Raw genomic sequence first — 22,811 nt, 5'->3', positions numbered from 1 at the left:
GGCCGGCACGGCACACGAAGTGGTGGGTGGCCAGCACCACGCCCGGCCGCCTTTGTCTCCCCAGTGGCGATGTTTACACACCGCACAAGGTACTCATTTGAGGCTGAATCGACCGAGGGGAGGCCCATGACCGGTTCAGATAATCGTCACTGGGTGTTTGCCGTGAGCGGGTTCGTAGCGCAGCGCGCTAACCGCTACACCACCGCTCCCCATAACCGCCACCGTCACCACCACAGCCACCATCGCTACCCCAGCGGCAACGGCCTTGTAAGCGAGACCCCTGTCTCGTCCAGCAGTGGATTGACAAAGGAGCTGTGACATCATCATCGGTTGTATCGCACTGTGCTGTGAGTCGCGAGTCGAGTTCGATTCCTGGCTGGGAATTCACTATCAATGCATATAGAATTCGCTCAACATATCTAATTTATATATATAAATTGTAAATAACACGATGTAGTATTACATATGCAGCTCTGTTATCCTATGTGGGTGAGAAATCGTGATTCTGTCTATGGGTCTCTACGTCAGTCTGTGTCTGTGAGTCTATGGGTCTCTATGCGAGTCTGTGGGTCTCTATGTGAGTCTGTGGGTCTATATGTGAGTCTATGGGTCTCTATGTGAATCTATGTTTTCTATGTGAGTCTATGTGTCCGGCGCCGCGGTGGCGAGATGTTAACTACCTCACCTGGTATGAAGGAGGTCGTGGGTTCGATCCAGACCTTGACACCTGCTGTATATTTGGAGTTTGCGGTGTCTCTCTCTCTCATCATCATCATCATCACGGTGGCTAGGAGATGTTAACTACCTCACCTGGTATACAGGAGGTCGTGGGTTTCGATCCCGACCTTGACACCTGCTGTATATTTGGAGTTTGCGGTGCCTCTCTCTCTCATCATCATTATCATCACGGTGGCTAGGAGATGTTAACTACCTCACCTGGTATACAGGAGGTCGTGGGTTCGATCCCGACCTTGACGCCTGCTGCTGTATATTTGGAGTTTGCGTGTCTCTTTCTCTCTCCCCGTGATCGCGTGGATGTTCCTCCGGTTCCTCCGTTTTTTCCCTCCACATTTAGAATCAACATCACGCGTTTAGAGTGGTTTGCCTGCCATAAATTTCCGCGTGATTATGACGAGCCACTTCGCTGAGCTTTGATGTGTTGCCAGGTCGCTTCTGAAAAAATACCGAATAGCTCAGTGAACCTCACCTGGTAAAATAAAAAATTGTTTAAATAATAAAATGTCTCTGTATGAGTCTATGGTTCGCTACTTGAGTAGACGTGTCTCTATGAAAGCTGGACAAGTACACAGACCATACAGAGCAACAGAGATGCAGCAGTAATTTAGTTTATTTTAAGGAAGGTGTTAAACATTTCACGGACAAGACACAAGATGAGTAACATAAATGTGTTAACGATAGTAGCTGGGCACACAACAAGAGCATTAATGAGAATGACAAAGAAAGATGCAACGTTTATATTTCCTGGGACAGGCAATCAGAAAACAAGAGTGAATATGATTGGATGTATGTTGAACTTCTTTCGTACCGTACATAGCCAACCGTGCTAATCGGAGGTGCGGGGAAGGACAACAACACTGAACACAAAAAGCGTTTTTTTTAAAGAAATTAGTTTTAAATCTAGATTTAAAAGGTTTCCGAGAGATTTGGTCACTTGTCCTATATTTGTTAACTCCTGTTTTGTTTGTTGTATTGTTTGTTGTAGCGTTCTGACCCCGTGCCCCTCCCGGACATCTATGAATAAAGAGCTTCATAGCTCATTGGATTCCTCCAGTTTAATAATAAAAAAATATGATTCTAATATCGGAAGGAAGAGCGTTCCAGACGATCGCCGACGTTGTGGGTTAGACTGGGGACATTTGAGGTAGGGCAATAAGCCGGGGAAGACAGAATGAAGTCGCACCGCTGTGAGTGATTCGAACAATTTGATGACACATGGGAGGGGAATCCAATGGAGATGTCTTGAGTGAATATTAAACGATAAACTTTTTTAAATTTTTACCAAGTAAGACCTACTGAGCTGCATCGCTCTTTTTAAGGAGCGACCTGGCCACAAATTATAGCTCAACAAAGTGGCTTATCATCGCGTGGAAATTGATAGCAGTAGCCACAGACTTTAAACGCGTGATTCTAAATGTGGAAGGAAAAACCGGAGGACCCGGAGAAAAATCCACGCGACCACGGGGAGAGAGACACGAAAACTCCAAATATACAGCAGGCGTCAAGTACTGGGATCGAACCCATGATCTCCTGCATACCAGGCGAGGTAGTTAACATCATGGCCACGATAGGCGATGTCTGATAAACGACGTGGCACACACGGGCGATACACACACACGGGCAATACACACGGGCGACACACGGGCGACACACACACACGGGCGATACGCACAGACGGAGAGACACATGACCACCAGCACGGATCTCTTTGAACTTACAATGGTTTATTAATTTGTTGAGCATAAAGAGTAAGACCAAAAGCTTCGCGGTAATATTACAGCCAAAAACGCCACTAAAATTAGTTTAATCCATTGCTGTCAAACCCTCGTGTGTGTGTGTGTGTATATATATAACGTGCAGAACGTATAACAAGCTCACAATTATCTTACATCGATCAAACTTAGTATATTTATTTATACATATAAATTTATGTAACTTTTTTTTGGTTAATCTTCGGCAGACAGCAGACGAATCTGCCACAGGGTAGGAAAAAAAACCCATAGGATTTTGTATTCACCTATTTACGGTTTTTATTTGGGATGAACGAGTTAAGGATACAATTGAAGAGTTTAAAATTATATCAGCCTTATGTATTTTATTTTTTAAATACTGTATATATAGAGAGACAGAGAGAGCCAGGAAGCCACGTGGGTCGGGGCAACACGCGCGCGTGGTGGTTTAGATGCAGTTCGATTCCCGCTCAAGGTCAACACCTACCGATTCTGGGCAACCCCTAGGTCGACTCAGCCACCGTGCGAGTTCCTCGCGCCGTGCGCAGTAAACGAGTACCTGGTGAGGTGTGTACATATCGCCGCTGATAGGGATAAAGGCGGCCGGGAATGATGCTGGATAACCAACTCTCACGTGTGCCGTGCTGGCCTTCCACGTGTGTTGGACTTCTTTCGCGCCGTACGTAGCCAAACAGTGCGTGGAAAGACAGCAAATCAAACGCACACAACATTTGCTGTTTGTTGCTTACTCGCTAACAGCGGTCCTCACCCGCAGCTATCTTTAAAGCTAAGCGAGGAATATTTGCACTGCATTTGTCTCAGTGTGTGAGAATGGGTATACATACACACATATGCGTGTTGCACAACCAGGAGGCGTATATACACATACATAAACAGTGTACGCTGGTCATGTTCGCGATATGCGAACTGAAGTGTGTTCAGCATTGGTGGAAATGCTGGTATATCGTTATTACAATGATTATTATCGCGATCGGCCCGTTAATATCAAACATGGTTCGTGGGTTATGGGCGAAAACACGGACCGGCTCGTTCCTTCCGAACGCGTTAACGACGGGGGGTGTAGAAACAAAGAGAAACAAACAACAACAACAAAAGGCACCCACCAATTTACATGAATGTACAAATTAGTCGACAGATGGTGGAGTGACGCGCGGGTGACTCCAACCTCGTCCACGGGAAAGCCGCGGGGCGAGGAGGACACCCACCCCCCTCTCCTCTCTCCTCGACCCCGTCATCTCGACTGTCGAGAGGGGCAGGAGGATCCTCTTGAGCTCCCTCTGCAGTTACAGTGGAGGAGCCACCATCCGCGAAACAATGGCACGGGCGGAGCAAATCGCAGGAGCTGCGCCTTTAAGATGAACCAACTCATTACCCCGTTCAGCCCAATGCGCGTTCAATTACGCAGTGAGCGCGTGTGTGTGCGTGAGTGTGCGCGTGTGTGTATGTGTGCGTGTGTGCGCGTGCAGGAGCAGCCATTGAATGCATTTTGGCATGAATCCATTTTCTGTTATTGCCTTGCGTCGTACGTGGTGAAGTATGGTCAAACGACAAGTATTATATATATGGCGAGATGTCGACTACCTCGCCTGGTATGAAGGGGGGTCGAGGGTTCGATCCTGACACCTGTTGCATATTTAGAGTTTGCGGGTTCTCTCTCTCTCTCTCTCTCCGTCTCTTCCCGTGGATTTTTCTCCGGGTCCTCCGGTTTCCCCCCCCCCCCCCCCAACAATTCAAAATCAACGTCACGCGTTTGGAGTCTGTCCGCTGTGATTTCCCACGTGATTATGATCAGCAACTTCGTTGAGATATCATTTGTGGCCGGGTCGATTCTGAAAGAGAGCTCGACACCTGGGTGGGCCTTACCTGGTAAAATTTAAAATAGTTTAGTTTAACATGCATCACCTCCCGTGACCGACCAAATATAGTGGCGGGTGGAGTTAAGAGGGCCTTCATCCAGCAGTGGATTGACCAAGGTGATGTGAACCGCTGTTGTTATGCTCGTTTTTGTTAGTATGTACATTCGTTGCATGAAAACAAATATTCTGGTAGAGGAAAATAGAATGCCACGAACTTTCAAGTCCGTACCACGTTTGTTTGGCGCCATCGAGTAGTTGGTATCGTGATATAGTGTAGTTATGTTTATACGTTGACGGTAAGTCTGAACAATTTCAACGTTTGACCATAGTTCACTCGGCAAGGTTTATTCACAGACGCATCAGCCTAAATGCTCCGGGAAGGTTGAGGAATATTTCTTAAGATCAGGCATGGATTGTCAATAAAAAAAGAATCTGGAAATTCCAGGGATACTTCCTGAAAAGAGTCAAGCAGACTTCTCGATATTTATACCAATTAGTTGATGCTGCTGCGTTGAGAGTGACGGACAATACATTTACCATCAACTCAGCACATTGCGTCAATAACACCCTGCCATCTATGACCCTTCTATCCGCTGTGAAGAAGGGGCATTGCCCGAAACGTCGCATATTTTTTTAGCTTGATATTTAAAAGTGTTAATTTTAGTCAGCTTTTTTGTGTATGCTTATGTATACTGTATTAATTATTGTCTTTCATTTAGGCCTATGCAATTTCAGTCATAGATGAATTTAACGATACAAAAAATAATTAATATTTATATAGCGTCAATAGTGCACCACTGCCAATGGTGCTGCATTGGCAGTGGTGCACGATCACAATTAACAACAACCCAACTCAACACGTTGTGCTATTGACAAATGTCTTGAAAAATGTCTCATCATTAAAATCAATAACCATGACGGAATTTGGCAAGCGTGCGTGTCAATGTTTAGAGCCCCCGTTTAGAACGAGGCTCGAGAATAAACTCAAAAAACATTTTTTTGGTTTTTAAAAGCATCCCTAAATCTGACCACATTTACCAACAACACTGCGTGGCTTTAAGAGGAAAACGAAATGCTGATAATAGACGACGTTTCTGGTCGTGGCCCTTTTCATACAACGCGATAAATGACGCGGCTATGAATTCGCCCTTCGTTTGTTTTTTTAGTTCAGTCAATGGGAGCGGTCGCAATGTGAAAGTCCGATCACGGCTCGTTTGGACGTTGTTGGCGACACTTTTTGCACGCGATACTTGTACCCTCACAGCTACAGCACCATCATCACCACCACCACAACCAGCAGGTCGGCTAAACTCACGATCAACTCGACCAACCTGTTTATATCTAAACAAAGACAAAGATCCCCCGTGTAGCCTTGACGGACTGTCGGGACAAGTGCCGTGAGCGAGCATCGCCAAAGAACGCCGGCACGGAAAACGTCCGGGAGCTTTGGGGTCGCCAGCACCACTCCCGGCCGCCTTTGTCTCCCCAGTGGCGATGTTTACACACACCAGCACCGGGTATTCATTTGAGGCCGAGTCGAATTAGAGGAGGCCCGGGACCGGTTCGGATAAATCGTCACCGGTATTGGTTGGCCGTGAGCGGTGAATCGAACTCGGGTCGCCGGGTTCGTAGCGCAGTGCGCTAACCGCGACACTACCGCTCCCCACGAAACAAAGACAAAGATTCAACCGTGTAGCCTTCACAGACCGTTGGGAAAAAGTGCTGTTCGCGAGCACCTATGAAGCAACCCCCGCCCGGCCGCCTTTGTCTCCCCGGTGACGATGTTTACACACATCGCACCAGGTATTCATTTAAGGCTGAGTCGACCCAGGGGAGGCCCAAGACCGGTTCAGATCATCGTCACTGGGTGTTTGTTGGTGGCCGTGAGCCGGAGAAATGGAACTCGGGGCCGCCGGGTTCGTAGCGCAGCGCGCAACGCGCCACCGCTCCCCACTAAGGACACACACCACGTGCGCGCCCAAGGATGATCACGATCGTTGCGACACCGCGTGCGGTGGGGCCCTTTTGTCATTGGTGGACTACCGGTGGCTCTCCAGCGAGGACGCGAAGGGAGAGCGACACTCCTCGACTCAAAACCGCTCGGGACCCGCGCGTCTTTGTAACCTTCAGCTCGGGTAAAAGTCGCGCAGCATCTCGGTAAGAGCGATGGGATTTATTTTTGTGTGCGTCTTCCCGACCGCTCTTCATCGTCGACTAAAGTAAAATATGGCACACACACACGCGTGTGTGTGTGTGTGTTTCCCCCCTAACCTCCCTCGCTCTATGCGGTAGTAGTGGTAGTAGTAGTAGATGCGTTCCCAAAAAAAAGGGCACGTACACACACACAAAGTGAAACCGCATGAGGAGACAGCTGCCTGCCGAGTCGCACACACAGTACACACACATAGTACACGGTACACACACAGTACACGCACAGTAGACAGTACACACAGACAGTACACATAGTAGACAGTACACACAGACAGTACACACACAGTAGACAGTACACACATAGTACACACACAGTATACACACACAGTACACGGTACACACACAGTACACGGTACACACACAGTACACGCACAGTAGAAAGTGCACACACAGTACACACAGAGTAGACAGTACACACACAGTACACACAGTATACGGTACACACAGTATACACACAGTACACGGTACACACAGTATACACACAGTAGACAGTACACGCACAGTACACACATACACAGGACACACACAGTAGACAGTACACACACAGTAGACACACAGCAGACAGTACACACAGTACACACACAGTAGACAGTACATACACAGTACACACAGTACACACATACACAGTACACACAGTACACACATACATAGTACACACAGTAGACAGTACACACACAGTAGACACACAGCAGACAGTACATACACAGTACACACATACAGAGTACACACACAGTATACACACACATTACACACATACACAGTACACACACACAGTGCACACACCCGCAGTATAAACAGTACACACACACACACAGTACACACATACACAGGACACATACAGTAGACAGTACACACACAGTAGACACACAGCAGAGAGTACATACACAGTACACACACAGTACACACATACACAGTACACACACAGTAGACAAACACACAGTAGACAGTACACACAGTTCACAGTATACACACACACAGTACAAACACAGTGCACACACCCGCAGTATAAATAGTACACACACACAGTACACACACATAGTACAAACACAGTGCACACACCCGCAGTATAAATAGTACACACAGTACACGCACACAGTACACACACACATATAGTACACAAACAGTACACACACAGTACAGAGTGCAGACAGTACATACAGTACACATTACACGCACAGTACAGTGTATAAAACAGTACACGCACAGTACAGGCAGTGCACCCAAACAGTACATTCGTCTTCTTTGGGTCTTTCGGTAAAGCCACGCAGATAGAACAAATAATAGAAACAACAACAATATCATACATACATCACCCACACACGCAGTACACACGCAGTACGCTCACGATGTCGAGCGAATTTGGAAGCGCCTCCCGTGGCGACGCTCGGGGTAGAAAGTCGGCGACGGCCGCGCAGACTGCGGCAAGCCGCATAAAGCGAACCCCGCGTCGAGCGGAGAGGAATCCGTGCACGTTGAACACGGTGGGATCGGAGTTCTTCCCATCGCTCATTCGGCTGACGGAATTAACGCTGTGTGTGGTGCAGGCAAATTTCTGGCAGGCAAAATTTTCCGTTGGAAACTTGCCGCTTTGTGTATATATGTATAAAAAAAAATCCTAAAATTTTAATTTTGCAAATTAATTGTGCCCGAGATTTATTTTGAGTTATTCCTCAATCTCCTGCAAAAAAAAAGAATTTTTATTTAGTTTTTATAATATAATTGTGTGTATACTAGCAACGCACACGCGCGTCCTTTGGCCATGGCCGTCCGTCCACCCCTCCCTCCAGACAGCAGAACTGTATTTGTTTAACATATATATAATATAGTATTATTTGTACGTACATATATACGCAACGCACTTGACACGGAGTGGTGAAGTATGGTTAACCACGCCCCCCCCCATCCCCCACCCCTCCCTCCCATCATCCATGTCCGGCAACGTCGCGTGATGAGGCAACCTTCATCCAGCAGTGGATAACAAATAGCGATGTCTGCATTCGACGGTGATTACAATTGGTACTAAAACATACAAGGTTCAACAGTTTCATCAATGACTAAAAACGAACACGATATTTTTTTAAGTCGTATTTTGGTGCATTTTGCATATTTCCACCTCGAATTGATACTCAGAAGAAAGGATAACCATACAACAATGCCATTTGTAATTATCAATAGCAATAATTATTATTTTAAGTAACATTAAATACACGTAAAATATTTAAAATGTAAAACAAAACCGAATTGATTACTTAGAAAAATACAGCATCGGACGGTAAACGATCGTCGACATATGGGTCATAAGAACTATGGGTATTAAACTGTAACTCTTAATAATAATGATAACAATACAGTACAAACAATAATATCTTTTATAATAACACGATCATAATATTTATATGGGGTTCAAATTACAGCCGACGGTCGACTCAGCAGCCAATTACCTTCGTCATCATCATCACCAATCATTATTAGCCAGGGGTTGGATAAAATTAGTACCACATCGTGGGAAGTCCAACAGTGGTCGTAATATGTGGGCAGTCCTGACCTCCCGCCGTCCGGCCATGGGAATGTGGAATTTCCCACGAACCCGTTCAGGACAAGCAAACAAAATCAACACGAACGAGGTACGAGACGGACCGCTCCAATTGCGCTCCCTTCAGCACGCTTCTGCTGACGTCATAATCATCATCATCACTCAACATCGTCATCATCACTCATCATCACCATCATCATCATCATCGTCGTCGTCTCTCCGACATGTCATCGGGTCGCGCTGTTCCACATCGTGCCCGACGTTTCGCTCCACGTGCCCGGGATATTTCTTCATGCAATAGTTGCGGGATCGTCCATTTGAAATAGTTATTTTGACGTTCGCATTAAGCGGTTTTCGATTTTGCCGGCAGGGCTCTTATTATTTGTAGCGGTTTTTATTTTTTCTTCGTACGGCGGGGGGGTCCTCGCTCGACGTGCAGTTATGGTTCACGAAGCAGCGCGTGTTCGTTCCAACGCGCTTAGTCCATTCGGGAACACTTGTCGCTACAACGGTGTAACGTGCGCGCCCTTATAACGTGTCACGTGCACCGTTATAACACGGAATGTGCCCCTTGTAACGTGTAACATGCAGCGTTATAACACGGAAGCGCCCCTTATAACGTGGAACGCGCCCTTTATAACACGGAATGTGCCCCTTACAACGTGGAACGCGCCCTTTATAACACGGAATGTGCCCCTTACAACGTGGAACGCGCGCCTCTTGTAACACGATTTCTGAGCGATCGATGGCGGACTATTTTTTTTGCGCGGCCGAGCGTGATGATACGACGTTTGTGTCTCCCGCCATGGGATGCGTTGCAGGCTGAGTTTACAGGCACCAATGTGACCAATTTCGGGAACAACTCGCTTTTTCGCGGTACTTTTCAGGAACGCATCTACTGCGTTAAATGAAGGATTACCGCACTCGGGGTTTTTATGCGATTAGTTCTTACCGATTAGGTGAGATGATCTCTGCAGTTCTTCACGCGGGTTAAAACAAAAACAAAAAAACTAAAATCGATCTTGAAACTCGAACTGAATTGAAGAAGCCTTCCGGGCGTGTGCGGAGCGACGCGCCGGTCATCGTGCCCACAAACGACACGCGGGACGATCCGAAGGCACGCACACGCACACAGACACGATCGGAGAGAGTTGTACAGCAGCGCAACCCCCCAAAAAAAACCGTACGCAGTGGCATCATCATCATCATCACCATCGTGATTAATAACATCATCGTTAACTCAACGATTCAATTCCTTCAAATAATTTACTGCAGATGCCCCCCCCCCCCGCGGCCATTATTCAGTCCCCCCCACCCCCATGTCCCCCCCCCCCCCCAAAAAAAAACCCAGCATCTAAGCTTCATTAATCAGTCAGGTACAGAGATCACGTGTTCGGAACGCCAGTGATGAGCGCCGCGCTCGACGCATCGCGGGCGTGCGTGAATGCGTGTGTGCGTGAATGCGTGTGTGCGTGAATGCGTGTGTGTGTGCGTGCGTGTGTGCGGTGTGGGGAGCGGTGGCGCAGTGGTCAGCACACTGTCGCTGCGAACGCGGCGAGCCCGAGTTTCCGACTGCCGCTCACGACCAACGAGTGACGTGGCTGTGAATGTTTGGACCGGGTCCTGCGCCGCACCTTAGACGTCCTCGTGGACGTTTACTCGACCGTGAATTGACTATCCGGTGCGCGGTGTGTGTGTGTGTGTGCGCGCGTGCACAAAAAAAAACACCACCACCGGGGGAGACAAAGGCGGCCGGGCGTTGGCCACTCACCTAACCTCGTGTGCCGTGCCGGCCTTCTTCACGAGGAGCTCGCAAACAGTACTCGCCCCAACAGCAGCAGCCTGTTCGAGAGGCCACACCGGCAGCGGGCGGGTGGTCGAGGAGGGGAACAAATATTTGTCTTTGTGTATGTATGCGTGCGTTTCACCCGACGCTATATCCTCATCACAGGTGAGTCGTTTTCATCTTGGACACAACCTTCTTTTCTTTGACCCTGCGGTTCTGGAACCAGATGGTGACCTGGCGTTCGGATAAGCTGATGGCGGCCGAAATTTTCCTCCGCTTGTCCTTGGTGATGAACTTGTTGGCGGCGTACTCCCGCTCGAGTTCCTTCAGCTGCACCTTGGTGTAGGGGACTCTCTTCTTGCGGCCCCGGCGGAAGAGGCTCATCTCGTGAGGAGGTTGCGAGCCGTCTGCGAGAGGGCAACGCACGCGCGCGCACGGAGACACACGCACGGAGACACACGCACACACAAAAACAGATCCCCCGTGTAGCCTTAACCAGACTGCTGGGGCAAGTGCCGTTGGCGAGCAGCTACAAAAGGCCGCGAAAGGCGCACGAGGGGGTGGGTGGCCAGCATCACACCCGGCCGTCTTTGTCTCCCCAGTGGCCATGTTTACAATACTGCACCAGGTGCTCATTTGAGGCTGAGTCGATCTAGGGGAGGTGCAAGACCGGTTCAGATAACCGCCACCGATGTTAGCCGTGAGCGGGGAATCGAACTCGGGACGTCGGGTTCGTAGCGCAGTGCGCTAACCACGACAGCACCGCTCCCCACACACACACACACAAACGCGCGCACCCACATCGCTATGCATGTGCACGTTCAGAAATCATAATGAGACAAAGATCCTCCCGGGTGTAGCCTTTAAGCAGAACTGTTGCGGCAAGTGCTGTTACACACAAAGGGGAGTGGGTGGCCAACACCACGCCCGGACGCCGGGCCGCCTTTGTCTCCCCGGTGCTCATTTCAAGGCCGAGTCGACCCTAGGGGAGGCGGCCCGGGACCGGTTTGAAAGCTCGTCACTGATGTTGGCCGCGAGAGCGAATTGAACTCGGATCTACCCAGTTCCTTCAACAACAAAGACAAAGATCCCCCGTGTAGCCTTCACAGACCGTTGGGGGCAAGTGCTGTTAGCGAGTAGCACCTATGAAGGCCGGCACGGCACACGAAGGGGGTGGGTGGCCAACACCACGCCCGGCCGCCTTTGGCTCCCCAGTGGCGATGTTTACCCATCGCACCAGGTGCTCATTCGAGGCCGAGTCGATCTAGGGGAGGCCCATGTCCGGTTAAGATAATAATAATCGTCACCGGTGTTGGCCGCGAGTGGATTCAAAGCGTAGTGCGCTGACGGGTTCACTTCCGCTTCCCTCCCCCACACATCAATCACAATGCGCGCGCGCGCGCACACACACGAGCACATTAGACGTGCCAAGATGCAATGGATCGATCGATTCGAATCAATGATGATGCATGAGCTGAGTGGTGATAATTGTGCAGGTGAACATTGATTATTTGAAATTCGTGAAAGATGATCAATCGAATTTCGATTTAAAGCTTTCGTGACTGCAATGATTCATCTTCTTTGGTTCTTTCGGTAAAGTCACGTAGAATGAGAATAAAATAATAAATTGATAAAATAAAATAACACAATAATATTCTCACGGCGTTTCGGCCACAACACAAGCGGCTGTCCTACCAGACAGTCTCGCCCCCTTCACCTGATGAAGGCCGCTTGTGTTGTGGCCGAAACGTCGTGAGAATATTATTGTGTTATTTTATTTTATCAATTTATTATTTTATTCTCATTCTACGTGACTTTACCGAAAGAACCAAAGAAGATGATCAATCGAACCGCGAGGTGGCCGAGCGGGAGAGCGAGTGGCTCGCGAGTACAAGGCATCGACTCAGCCCATCATCCCTCGTGGGTCGTTAAAACTAGTAACCACTCTGTGGAGAAGTCAACAGCGGTTGTTGGCCTACGGGTAGACTCGCCTCCCCCCCCCCAACACCCACCCCGCCATAGCAATGTGGAATTTCCACCACCGACTCGAGATGAGCACCAATGCACATTCACTGATCATTCGCGCTGCGACTCGTTGCTAATAATGATATCATTGGAATGTTTGCGGCAAACGTCGTGCGAGACATTCCATTCAATCTGTCCATATGGAGTAAAATAAAAACAACACAAGCCGAGAGAAAACTGTACGTGAAGAATTAATTATTCAATAGAATTGTGATCATGAATCGTGGAAATCAATGTTGGCCTAATCCGTGGCGAAGAATCGATAGGTGCCCCACTTATATAGATAGAAAGACAAAGATCCCCCGTGTAGCCTCAACAGACTGTTGGGGGAAAGTGCTGTTAGCGAGCAGCACCTATGAAGGCCGGCACCACACACGAGGGAGTGGGTGGCCAACACCACGCCCGGCCGCCTTCGTCTCCCCAGTGACGATGTTTACAACACCGCACCAGGTACTCATTTGAGGCCGAGTCGGCCTAGGGGAGGCCCGGGAACCGGTTCAGATAATCGTCACCGCTGTTGGCCGTGAGCGGGAATCGAACCCGGGTGCGCCAGGTTCGTGGGGCAGCGCGCTAACCGCTGCACCACCGCTCCCCACTATCACACATGCACACACTCACAACAACGATCCCCCCCCCCCCCCACATGTAGCCAAGGTGCGGGCAGGTGCTGTCATGAGCGAACACCTCCAACGGAGGCGGAGTCATATACACTCAACATAGCCGCGTGCGAGTGATGTCAATTCTCACTATGTTCTAAAACAAGGGGGTTTTGGCAACCAACATATATATATATTTTTTAAAAAGAGTAAACATTTTAGTGTTGCGATCGAAACGTCGTGATCTAGTATTGTTTCTACCGAAAGAACCCAAGAGTATGTGGATTCCTGCAGTCACGAAAACTTCAAATCAAGATTGGGACGGCGGTGGTGGCCGCGCGAGTTTCCCGCCGCAGCTCTTGAAGGAGAAACCCCCACGCGGGTTCGGAGCCGCAGGTGCCCGCCGATCCCTGCGCTCTGAAGGCTCTGGGAGGCAGCAGTGCGTTAGCTTGGCACGCGATGCGTACGACTGACGGCCGTGCGTGGACGCGTGCATGTTGAACTTCTTTCGCACGGTACGTAGGCAACCCGCCGTGGTCATCGGAGGGCGAGCGAGTGATGTGAATTCTAGCGATGTCCTTAGACGGGCTGGAGAGATAGAGAGAGAGCTGGACATCGTAGCCCCGAGTCCTCTACTTTGTAATCCTAAAGAACGATCTGACAACAACAACGACAACAACAGCGACGACGACAACAACAACGGAGGTGTTTAGAATGTTGGGGGTCGCTAAAGCGGAGGCACGCGGAGGTCGCCGATTTGGTTTCACTCACGAACGGGGGGGGGGGGGGACAGCCTCACTCAGCCTGGAGCTCCCCAACGCTGCTCCGAGTCTCAACACTCACGCGGGATACGAGACCCGTCAGCATCAGCAGCAGCCTCATCAGCAGCAGGAGTGGACCGAGTAAATCGCCTTCTCACGTGGAGTGTGACGCTGAAGGCGAAAGCAAGCGGACAGTGACGGTGCTGTTCGTTGCTGGCCCCTCGACGTTTTTTGGGGCCTTTGGGCCTGTGCTCAGGAACTGTGAACTCCCGAGTTACACTCGTACACATTGTGTGTACACACGTTGTGTATACACTCGTACACACATTGTGTACACACATTGTGTACACGCATTGTGTATACACTCTCACACATTGTGTACACACATTGTGTATACGCATTGTGTATACACTCGCATACATTGTGTACACACATTGTGTATACACATTGTGCATACACTCGCACACTTTGTGTACACACATTGTGTATACGCATTGTGTACACACTCGTACACACATTGTGTATACGCATTGTGTACACACTCGTACACACATTGTGTATACGCATTGTGTACACACTCGTACACACATTATGTACACACTCGTACACACATTATGTACACACTCGTACACACATTGTGTATACACATTGTGTATACGCATTGTGTATACACATTGTGTACACACATTGTGTACACACATTGTGTATACACATTGTGTACACACATTGTGTACACACTCGTACACACATTGTGTACACACTCGTACACAGTCGTATACACAATGTGTATACACTCGTATACACAATACGCTCGCATGTACAATATGTATACACTCCTATACACAATATGTATACACTCCTATACATATGCTCGTATACACAATACGCGCGTATACACTCGTATACACAATGCGTCGACGAGTGTATAAACAACGCTCGTATACACACTCAAATCTATACACGCCCACGCGTATACAGTACTCGTATATTGTAAAAAAAGGCAAAGATCGTCCGTGTAGCCTAACACAGTTTGTTGGGGCAAGTGCTGCGAGCACGCACCTATAAAGGCCGGCACGGGGTATCTTTATACATGAGGGGTGGCGCAGTGATTAGCGCACCACGCTGGGAGTTCTGTTTGCCGACCGCGGCTCACATCGGTTAGCCGGTCCTGGACCTCTCACCAACAAATACAAATATCCCCCCATGTAGCCTGCAACAGAGTGTTGGGGCAAGCGCTGTTAGCGAGGGGGTGGGTGGCCAGCACCACGCCCGACCGCCTTTGTCTCCCCAGTGCCAATGTTTACACACCGCACCAGGTACTCATTTGAGGCTGATTCGACCTAGGGGAGGCCCGGGACCGGTTCAGATAATCGTCACTGGTGTTGGCCGTGAGCGATGAATCGAACCCGGGTCGCCAGGTTCATAGCGCAGCGCGCTAACCGCTACACTACCGCTCCCCACGATACACACGCACACAGACACGCACTCGCACGTTTCACAAAATTATTTGTTCGCTCGCAGCAACATGCGCGCATGTTGTTTGTATTTTACACGTGTGTACATTTACATTGTTTCAACATACAGTATTGCTGTGTATTAAACATGTCTTGAAAATGTTAACTTTGTTGTCCTTCCCCCGCAACTCCAATTAGCACGGTTGGCTACGTACGTTACCATAAAAAATGTCAACATGAACTAAAGCTAAACATTTTTTTTTAATTTTAACAGGTAAGGCCCACTGAGCTATTGAGATCTTTTGAGAAGCGACCTGGCCACAAATGATAGTTCAACGAAGTGGTTTATCATCACATGGAAATTCATAGCAGCCAAATATTCCAAACCCGTGTAGTTTCTAAATGTGGAAGGAAAACCCGAAGTACCCGGAGAAAAATCCACGCGATCACGGGGAGAGAGAGACACGAAAACTCCAAATACACAGCAGGAGTCAGGGTGGGGATCGAACCCACGACCTCCTGTATACCAGGCGAGGTAGTTAACATTTCGCTACTCTGGCGTCCCTACAAACATACATACGTTTGGCACGAAAATAGCTCTTTAGGGAAGACACGGAGTGATTTTGCCTGCATTTGGATTCATCAGCAATCCTTGCCGAACTACAAACTCTGGGAAATCATTGCCAGAGACTTCTATGTGGAAGAACGGACGGCGTCTAAGCCAAGTATTATATTCTTCCCCGTGCGTGCAATAACGACTGTTTGTTACATGTATTGAAGAAACCACGATTACGTGTGAATTATAATACAAGTTAATAATACAGGATGATCAATTTATAGATGCCTTACTGAAATAGGGGGCGGTGGTGAGGGGGGGGGCGACCCCCCATATTGCTACTCTGTAACAGCCTCTCCTCCCTACACTGCTCCCACCGATCCCAATGCACTCACTCACATCGAGAGCAAGGATCGGCTAGCCCGTGATGTTATTCGCGTGCAATTGCGTCTCTTGAAATTTGATATTGTTTTGTTGTTGTTTAACCCGAATTCGACGCCGTCTCTTCTGGTTATTTTGGTTTTATTTTTGCCCAAAGCAACAATCCAGTTGCCAAACGTTTAAAAACAGAGCGGCTGTGTGACACGTGCCACTGTGCGTCACCCACCTCGTGTGTGCCGTGCCCACGGCCTTCACGGGTGCTCGCTGACAGCACGTGCTCCCCAACAGTCCGTCAAAGACTACACACGGGGGGCGGGGGATCTTTCGTCTTCGTGAGTGGAGAGCGCAGGACTGCCACCAACACGGATGACGATTATCTGAACCGGTCCCGGGCCTCCCCTAGGAAAACACGGCCTCAAATGTGTAGCTGGTGCGGTGTGTAGTAAACATCGCCACTGGGGTGACGAAGGCGTCCAGCTACTCCTTCGTGTGCCGTGCCGACCTTCGTAGATGCTTGCTCGCTAACAGCACATGTCCCTACACTCTGTTCAGGCTATCGAGGGCATCTTTGTGTGTTTGTATGATGAGCGGAGGTGTAATGTTTAGCGCACCGCGCAACGAACTCGGCGACCCGAGTTCGATTCCCGCTCTCGACTGGACCTGGGCCTCCTCTCGGTCGACCAACCTCAAATGAGTAACATCGATGGGCGTGGTGCTGGCCACCCACCCCTGCATAGGTTCTTGCTAATAGCACTTGCCCCTGTAGCCTGGTAAAGGCTATAGGGGGGGGGGGCCTTTAGGTATATATGAATGTAAGTACATAAGCCAGGGCAATGACAAAGTATTGAATACACAAACACATCATCATCATCATCGTCGTTCGTCTGTCTCACACAATGTATAATATCTTATATCGGGCCTTAAAATCATATATACCTCCAAGCGAAATGCAAACCGTTTCAAATTCAATGTGTAGATTCGTCATCTTACACTATAAACGGATCATGCGCACGTTACACATGCGTAGGAATACGTGCATTTATTTAAATATATGTGATCCATACAAATGTATATCTATATATGTAGCCTACTAGCAAGCCCTCCGTTCGTATCTCTCTCCTGGCAGCCAGGGTCCATTCAACTCAAGGGCGCCATGGTGGCTAGGAGATGTTAACTACCTCGCCTGGTATGCAGGAGGTCGTGCGTTCGATCCCGACCCTGACGCCTGTTGTATATTTGGAGTTTGCACGTCTCTGAGATATCATTTATAGAGAGGTCCCGTCTGCAAAAGAGCTATGCAGCTCAATGGGCCTCCATACTTGGTAAAATAAAAATAAAAAGTGGTTTTAGTAGTTTAAGTAAACAGACAGGAGGCTAGGATGTGTTCGTTCATTCAGCAGTAGATTGACCAAGGACTGCGAATAATTATAAAAACACGTCAGCTATAACGCCATGTCCTCGCAAGTTGTGTGCAGCGCACGTATATACACAATCTTTCGTGCCTGTACACGATTCAGTGAGTTGACATGCGTATTCCTATATTTTCATTAATAGTTTAATGATTATAACGGTACCGTTGTCAAACCAATTGCTGGATGAAGGCATCCCTCCCATGCCGTATCGGTCACAGGGGTTGTTTGACCACACTTCACCAAGCTGGTCGGTGAATGTTCATGTCCCGTTCAGATCTCCATCCCTTTGCCACGGATTTTGGGCCGTGGTCGACATATCGAACGCTAGTAGCCCCCGGGGTTACAAATCGTGCAGTTGCGCTCACCACTGTGCCACCGCTCTCCAAACGTAATGCACATGCGGTATGGCACGTGAGACACGTGGACAGTACATGGCCGCGAATGAGTGACTTTTGTGAATTGTGATGTTCTGGATGGGTCAACGTGGAAAAGACGAAGACGGTGTTCGGAAGGGATTACATTGAGTAATAGTACGAGAAAGCAGCAAGATTGTCCACGTGAAGGAATGTGCATACTTGGGAAGTCTCCTGGCATGGGAAAAATAAGAGCGTTGGATCACAAAGACAAACACGGAGTAATGGCGGGATTCATCAGCATCTGGAGGAGCAGGCACATCAGCTAAAAGACCAGACTGAACATCTCAAGAACAACGTGCGTGTTTCATTACAGCCAGCTTCGTGTTCCCGCCAGACTTGGGCACTGGAAGAAAAAAAGAAACTGACAGAGATAAGACATTGGGCATTCGAAATGGACTGCTATAGATGGAGACTGCATCTCAACTGGACCGACAGTAGAAGTGAGAAAATGTTGCACGTTGAAAAAGACAACCTGCTGACGCAGGCAGTGATGAGAAGGAAACTGGGCACTATTTGGATACACGCACACACACAGACATCAATAGGATTGGCAACAACAGGAACATTAAAAAGTGCGCTGTTCGTTTGGAAAAAAATGGAAGGAGCCGGAAAAAGAGGAAGACCGCGCGGAGAATCGTCGTGACGATGTCGACATCGCAATAGATCGGTGCCAGAAAGATGTGGCCACCATTTGAGCACATTTGTGCACTCCAAGACGGAGGGGAGTGGAAAACTAATGACGAAACGTGCCAGTGGACACCCCACGGGGCTATCTGCCCGCCGCCGCCGCCGCCACGACCCACGGGGCTATCTGCCCCGTGGGTCGTGGCAGCGGCGGCGGCGACGAACAAACAGAAGGGGCCGTGTTGCAGTTTTAACAATGGAGCATTTTTCTCTCAACCCGGCATTCTGTTTAACGATGCATTGGTACAAACCGTCCACGCGTACACGGGAGTGCAGTGCAATGAGTAGCGTGCAGCGACGTCCACCCGCACCGCGCTCTGAACGTTCCAGAATCCCACGGCACCACGAACCCGAAAGTGTGGCGAGGTATGGCCAAAGAAACCAAAGAACCACCGTGGCACAACCGACGTGGCGCATATAATTCGCGCATTAACCGTGCGCACAACTGTACGCGCATACTTTAAGAGGCGCATTGATACAGCCTGCGAGCACTTTTAGGAGCGGATGGATACCCATAATAATAATAATAGTATCGCCACCATCTCTGTTAAGCTGTGTGCCTTTGTGTCCGTGCGTGTAGATATTCACGTGCTTGTGCGCGTGTGCATCAATATGCAGACAACGATAAACCGTCTGGCCTTGTAGACTTTTGAGGGCGAGTGCTATTCGCGATGACCTACGAAGTTAGGCCGACACGACACACGACGGGGTGGGTGGCCCGCACCACGCCCGGACGCCTTTGTCTCCCTCGTCGCGATATGTACACACACACTACCAGGTATTTCAGGCCGAGTCGACCTAGGGGAGGCCCTGGACCGGTTCAAATATTCGCCACTGTTATTGGCCGTGAGCGGGGAATCGAACTCGTGTGTCTGGATTTCGTCGCGAAGTGCGCTAACCACTGCGCCACCGCTCCCCACAGACTCGAGCACACACACACACACCAAAGACACGCACACCCCCCCCCCCCCCCCGTGTGTAGCCTATCACCGGCTGAGGCTCTATGGGGAAGTCATGTTAGCGAGCGCCTATTAAGGTGCAGACATGGCGCATGAGGGGTGCTTGTGCGACTACGCCCGATTATCTTTCGTCTCCTCCCCAGTTGCCGGAGGAGGCCACGGTGCTCATGTAATGCCGAGTCGACCCAGGGGCAGACCCAAGCCCGCTTACAAACAACAACAAAAACAACACGCATCACTCGGCACCGATGTGAAACGTGGCTGCGAATCGAACTCAAGCGGGTCAGGTCGATAGCGCCCCACGCAGTTTCAATTTCATTTATTATTAGGTACAACCCTCTGAGCCATGCGGCTCTTGACTCGGGTGCAACCAGCAACAAAACAAAAAAACACGACCAAAGGAAACATCTTAAAGTGACTACGCGCAACAGAAAAATCCAGGAAAAACACAGCAAAATATTCCAGAAAAAAAACACCGCAGTGCATTTGAGAAGCGACGAACGGAGGAGCGTTCAAGGCGGTACTGGTGCTAACCCACTACTCCTGCCCTTCTCCCCCAGACCTCTCCGTATCCTCCCCACTCGCGGTGCAATGGATAGAAGCGACCAAGCAGAGCGTTAACCACGTGATTTAAGTGTGTCCCTCTCTCTCTCTCTGCCCCGTGGAAGCACAGCACGGGCAGCCGCGCTAAGGGAGCCATGGTGCAATGAAGAAGGGCCATTGCCCGAAACGTCACCTATTTATCTATATTCTTTATCTCTTAAAAGCCACGCACACGGTGTTATTGACGAACGTACCGAGTTGTTGTTGTAATCAACAGGCATCTCGTAATGCGATCGTCCATATGTCCGTCCGTCCGTCCGTCCATCCATCCATGCATCCAGCCAGCAAAACTTGTTTAAAAAAATCGAGAATGCGACTATTTATGCGCACTTCGTGCCGCTATATATAGGGTACGATAATCGGCATAGGTCGATTTACACGGGATGGTAAATCGATAGGAAACGATTCTAGCGTTCAGCAGTTCACGCATCCCGATGGCTCGCTCTTAATAATATAATGGAACGGCGACATAAACCCACCGATGCACCACATTCACCGATGATATATAATCGGCGACGTTTCGGTCGGTTGCCCTCATGTCACGTACAGTTCATGGAGAGGCCAGTAGAGAGAGTGTGGATGGATAAGAGCGGGGTTTTATGATGAGAATTGCATTTTGAAACGTGTTTTCCGATGACCGTGAGTTTGCAAATAGGAATAATTACCCATAATAGTTTTTTTTTGGGTTAGATCGCGTAAATATATGTGTCGTTCAACCCGCCACCACCCGACAGCAAATTCGTAAGGTTTGTCACGTAAACAAAACATGCCAATTCGTAGAGCAAAGCCACAATATTTTACAGGAATAGTGACATTAACGGTGGCTATCGGGTACCAGGCAACCCACTTAAATCATGTAAAATCGTTGCTACTAAACAAATTAATTTGAATTAAAAGTTTGTAATTAGGAATTGTGACACTAATAGTGGTTATCGGGTTCCAGACAACCCACTTAAATCATACAAAATCATTACTACTAAACAAACTCATTTGATATTCTTAGTTTTTTCGGTAAAGTCACGTTGAAGAGAAACAACACAATAATAAAATATATATAAAACAATAAAAAAATTCTCACGACGTTTCGACCATAACTCAAACGGTCATCATGGTCGAAACGTCGTGAGAATTTTTTTATTGTTTTATATATATATTATTATTTTGTTGTTTCTCTTTAACGTGACTTTACCGAAAAAACTAAGAATATGAATTACTGCAGTCACGAAAGCTTTAAATCAAAACTCATTTGAATTTAAAGCTACGTGATTTTTTTTTAATTCACGAGTGTGTTGAGTTTGTTGTGAGTATAAATTGTGCACCGCTACCAACGCAGCAGCTTCATCAGATAATGTGTCCGATCCATCGGTAATTTTACGATGTGTGTGTGTGTATATATAGACATCGCATGACCATGCGAATAGAGAGACAGACAACCAACCAACACGGGGTGGGGGGTGGTCTGTGTACAATCTAAACGAAACGGGACAATAACGGGTCAGATATTATAAAAATGAGTAGAGTCAGATCCGTCCCCCCTAGGGCAAGACGGCAAATCAAAGGTGGCAGATACCAAACTTCATGTTTAGTTTGAAGGCGTCATGAGGGCGGCGGGGGGGGGGGGCACCACCCATCGGTTATTGATTCTAATATCGATTATTGATCTGATATCGATGTATCTATTCACCGAATCGCTTTTAGACAAAAAGGGCTGACACACCGAGTTCAAAAGAGAAACTGCGAACAGTGCAGAACTATCCATAGTACGGGGGGGGGGGGGGTTAGAGAGCGTGAATGTAAATATTGCGTCGTGAATCCCGCCACCACCCGACACAGCCAATTAGTAAGGGGTTTGTCACGTAAACAGAACGTGGCCTGTGTAAAACTTTTAAGAGTGAAACAGAACATTATGGACGAATGCAAAACGAGACAATACCAATGATATGGACCGTTTCAAACAGACATAGAAACAAAACGGATGATACGGTAAACAATAAACCACGCAGTCTCAACGATACGATGCAAAAAAAAACCAATTGCTTTCGTGAATTCATCGTGAAAAATAATGGTATTAGCAGGCGAACACAAACGC

At 48.5% G+C, this 22,811-nt stretch overlaps 1 protein-coding gene across 1 annotated transcript in view; it reads right to left on the bottom strand.

Moving 5' to 3' along the window:
* Window positions 1-10,441: 10,441 nt before the first annotated feature.
* LOC116948660 (homeobox protein Hox-A13-like) overlaps window positions 10,442-22,811 on the bottom strand; it is a 33,248-nt gene continuing 20,878 nt past the window's right edge. The window contains exon 3 of the mRNA XM_032965562.2: window positions 10,442-11,282. Within this exon, the coding sequence (XP_032821453.2) occupies window positions 11,035-11,282 (248 nt within the window). The 3' untranslated portion in view covers window positions 10,442-11,034. The remainder of the gene's footprint in view (window positions 11,283-22,811) is intronic.

This window comes from Petromyzon marinus, chromosome 34 (assembly GCF_048934315.1).
Source record: "Petromyzon marinus isolate PM22_M1 ecotype Great Lakes invasive population chromosome 34, UKy_Petmar_22M1.pri1.0, whole genome shotgun sequence".
In the NCBI taxonomy this organism is placed as follows: Eukaryota; Metazoa; Chordata; class Hyperoartia; order Petromyzontiformes; family Petromyzontidae; genus Petromyzon; species Petromyzon marinus.
This window is presented reverse-complemented; position numbering and strand designations above follow the sequence as displayed.